We start from the raw sequence: 3,354 nt of genomic DNA, 5'->3' as shown, positions 1-3,354 counted from the left end.
AGGCAGTGGAGGAGCAGGAGCCATTGGCTCAGCAGGCCATCGAGATGTCCCGCACTCTGACAGCTGGATTGCGCCAGGAGCTGCAGAGAACTCGTGGGTTCGAGGAGGTAATTGCTGTTTACTTGCGTGGGGTGTCCCTGCAAAATAAGTGATGGGGGGAACCCTGTTGGAGCCAGAGCTGTGGGCATGCTGGGTGCATCCCTCTCCTGCCTCCCACCCAGGGCACAGGGGGGTGGCTGAGCCCCATCTCCACTGCTCCAGTGACCAGAGGGACCACGCTGCAGCCAGGGGGTTTCGGGAGACATCTCCCCTCAGGCTCCCAGATCTCCCAAGGAGTTTGCCTGATGAGCAGGAGTGGGCTGGGACCCACAATTCCCAGCTGGGTTCAGCTCTTCTCTCCCTTTCCAGCCTCACTCCTGCTCTCCTCTCCTCTCCCCAGCTGCAGGACCGGGCTGGCTCTGCCCACAGCACAGCCACCTCGGCCGTCGTGCATGGAAAAGCCGTGCTCTCTGATGCGGAGTCCCTCCTGGCCAGCTTGGAAGGTAAAATTAACTCGCCAGAGCATCTCCAGCCACAGCTCGGTTGTCCCCACACTGGCTCTGGATAACAAGGGGAGAAAGAGCCAGTTTGGTGACAGCCAGGTTGTCCCCACAGGCATGAGGAAGGCGCTGGGGCATCGGAAGGGCCAGGCTGCCCTGAGCAGGAGGATGACACTTGTGCGGGACAGGGTGATGGTGGATGCCCAGAGGAAGTTTAAACAGGCAGAGAAGACGCTGGGAAATTCCTTGTCCATCTCCACCACAGCCCGGAGGATGGCTGGGGAGGCTGAGCAAGTCTCTGGGGAGAGTGCCAAGGTCCAGGCGGAGGGATGTGGGGTGCAGGGAGCCCATGGTGGGCTGTGGGGCATGGCCAGGCTGGCAGCCACCACAGGCAGAGCCAAACCTGTTGCAGGGAGCTTCCAAATACAGCTTCTGCTGCCCAGCCAGCACAGCCCACCCTTGTCTGTGCGCAGACCAGGGGAGTGGACCCAAATAGGGCTCCAGCCTAGGAGCCAGCTGCGGTCTCCCTGCGTCTCCCCAGGTGACTGTCCCCATCTCCATCCCTTTGCAGAGGGCACAGGCTGTGCTGCGGAAGAGCAAGCAGGCCCTCACACATGCCAGCCAGCTCGCCACGCATGCCAACAAGACCCAGAGGGAGCTCTCCCAGCAGAAGCATGTGGCTGAGAAGCTCAGGGGGAACCTAGAGGAAGCACACCAGGTGAGCTGGGTCCCCTCAGGGAGGTTGTGTCCTCCAGATCCTGGAAGAGTCTTTGCCCAGAGCCCAAAGTATAGGGAGCATCCTGGCTTTTGGGCTCTAGCGTATGGGGAATGCCTTGGGGATGTTCCTGGGATTCCCTCTCCTCTCCCATCCAGCCAAATGTCAATGATGTCCCTGATCTGGGTGTCTTGTCTGTGTTGGAAGGTGGGGACAGAGGTGAGTGAAATGGCAAAAAGTCTCCAGGAAGCCCGGGGCTCGCTCATCTCGGACATTGAGACCCTGAACAACCTGCTGAGCAGCCTAGGTGAGACCTGGGTGGGAAGGGCCAGGCTGTTGGATCTCCTGCTCACTGGCCACTCTGGGCTGAGCCGGGTGCCCTTCAGCTGAGACCACTCAGGGTCTTAGCAAAGCTTCTTGAGGGCTAATGTCTCAAGAAAAGCCCTTGTGCAGAATGAATTAGTGCCTGCTGAATGTGTATGCTCACACCTGATGTGGGGATACTGATCTCCCTTGGCATCTCCAGGAGAAGCAGGGCTGGGTCAAGGGCTCAGTCCCTCTGGAGCCGAGGGAAGTGCTGGGCTGGATTCATGCCTTGTTGCTGGTTGGTTTTGCTCCAGCTCCTCCTGCTTTGATCATCTGGGTGCATTTCTGAGCACTCCAGGACTCTTGCATCTGAGAAGTTTTGCAAAGGGGTGGAAATCATCACCCATCTGTAAGAGAGACATGCCCAGGGCCTCCCTGGAGCCAGAGTCATATTTGCTTATCTGTGATCGCTGGGAAGCTGCAATGCCTCCATGCCCTGCTGCACCCACTCCCCCCAGTTTGCCTGATGCCAAGGGTCTGAGCTTCCGGAGCATGTCCAGAGCCTCTCCTGCCCGGCTCTCTGCCTCTCATCCATGTCCTGTCCCCTTGCCCAGGTAACCTGGAGCAAACTGCGGAGGTGGAAGCGGTGCTGAGTGCTGGGCAGCTGCAGCTGGAGCGGCTGTGGCAGCGTCTGGCTGCGCCGGGTGCCCTGGCTGGGCAGCTCAGCCTGCTGCAGCAGGAGGCTGCGCGGCAGCAGGAGAAGATCCAAGCATTCGAGAGTGACTTGGTCGAGATCCGGGCTGACAAGCAGAACCTGGAGGACATTTTGCGGAGCCTCCCCGAGGGCTGCTCAAAGTGGTAGTGACAGATCCCTGGCTGCTGCCCCATCACCTCCATGCCCTCTGCACATGGGACAGCAGAGCGAAGGACACCCTGCGTTCACCAGCATCGATCCCTCCCACTGCTCTTCACACTGCTCTCCACACAATATCACACCCCACGTCCTGATCTGCACCAGTTCAGGCTCAGCATCCCCACTGCTCTGCAGCATGACTTCAGCCACCAGCTCTGTCCTCAGGGCAGGGGGACAACCAGCTACCAGGGACCACCGACATTTCTGTGCAGGAGACAGAGCCGTCACAGGGTTGGTCTCACCATGGAGTGAACATAGAACTGTCGCCACCAGGGATGGACAGCTTATCAAGGATATAAAGTACCAAAGCTGTAACACCCAGCAGTCCCTCTTGCCCCAGGAAATGAGAGAGGCTGTTGCACACGTGCTGGATGCCAGTCCTGCTGCACAGCACCCTGTGGTGTGATGCTCACCTGCTGTGGTCACAGAGGTGCGGAGATGAATCACGGTGAAGCCAGGCAGAGAGCTGCTCACCGGAGGGCATGCAGCTTGCTGGCTTCGCAGGAGAAAGGAATGCTAAACTGGGGCCAAGCAGAAGCAAAGCTGGACCAGCTCCTGGCAGGTGGGGCATCCTCTGCCTGCTGCAGGTGAAGAGCAGCTCTGTTCCTGCTGTTCCTCTGCTCCAGGGTAGCTGCTTCCCCCAGCTCTGGTCTTTGTGTCCTGTCCCAGCTCAGTGTGGCTCATGGGATGTCACCAGGTCTGGCTATAAACCAGCCCAATGGCCAGCAGTCCCAGGGGCTGGGTGGCATAGCAACGCACTGGGCAGGGAGGTGGGAGAGGTGACACTTGTAGCTGCATCACCCCACAGCACCAAATCCTGCCGCAGAGGAGCTGGCTGGTGGCACCAGGCTGTGCAGACAGGGAGCAGCTGGACACGGCCA

At 59.6% G+C, this 3,354-nt stretch overlaps 1 protein-coding gene across 1 annotated transcript in view; it reads left to right on the top strand.

The window, feature by feature from the left end:
- Nucleotides 1–2,422, top strand: part of LOC104529412 (laminin subunit gamma-3-like) — a gene marked incomplete at its 5' end in the record, with an annotated part of 10,852 nt that extends 8,430 nt beyond the window's left edge. The window contains 6 exon segments of the mRNA XM_029086420.1: nt 3–107; nt 440–542; nt 655–854; nt 1,111–1,257; nt 1,462–1,561; nt 2,175–2,422. Of these exon segments, the coding sequence (XP_028942253.1) occupies nt 3–107; nt 440–542; nt 655–854; nt 1,111–1,257; nt 1,462–1,561; nt 2,175–2,422 (903 nt within the window).
- Nucleotides 2,423–3,354: the final 932 nt, after the last annotated feature.

The sequence above is a fragment of the Antrostomus carolinensis genome, unplaced genomic scaffold (genome assembly GCF_000700745.2).
Source record: "Antrostomus carolinensis isolate BGI_N321 unplaced genomic scaffold, ASM70074v2 scaffold37628, whole genome shotgun sequence".
Taxonomy (NCBI): Eukaryota; Metazoa; Chordata; class Aves; order Caprimulgiformes; family Caprimulgidae; genus Antrostomus; species Antrostomus carolinensis.
This window is presented reverse-complemented; position numbering and strand designations above follow the sequence as displayed.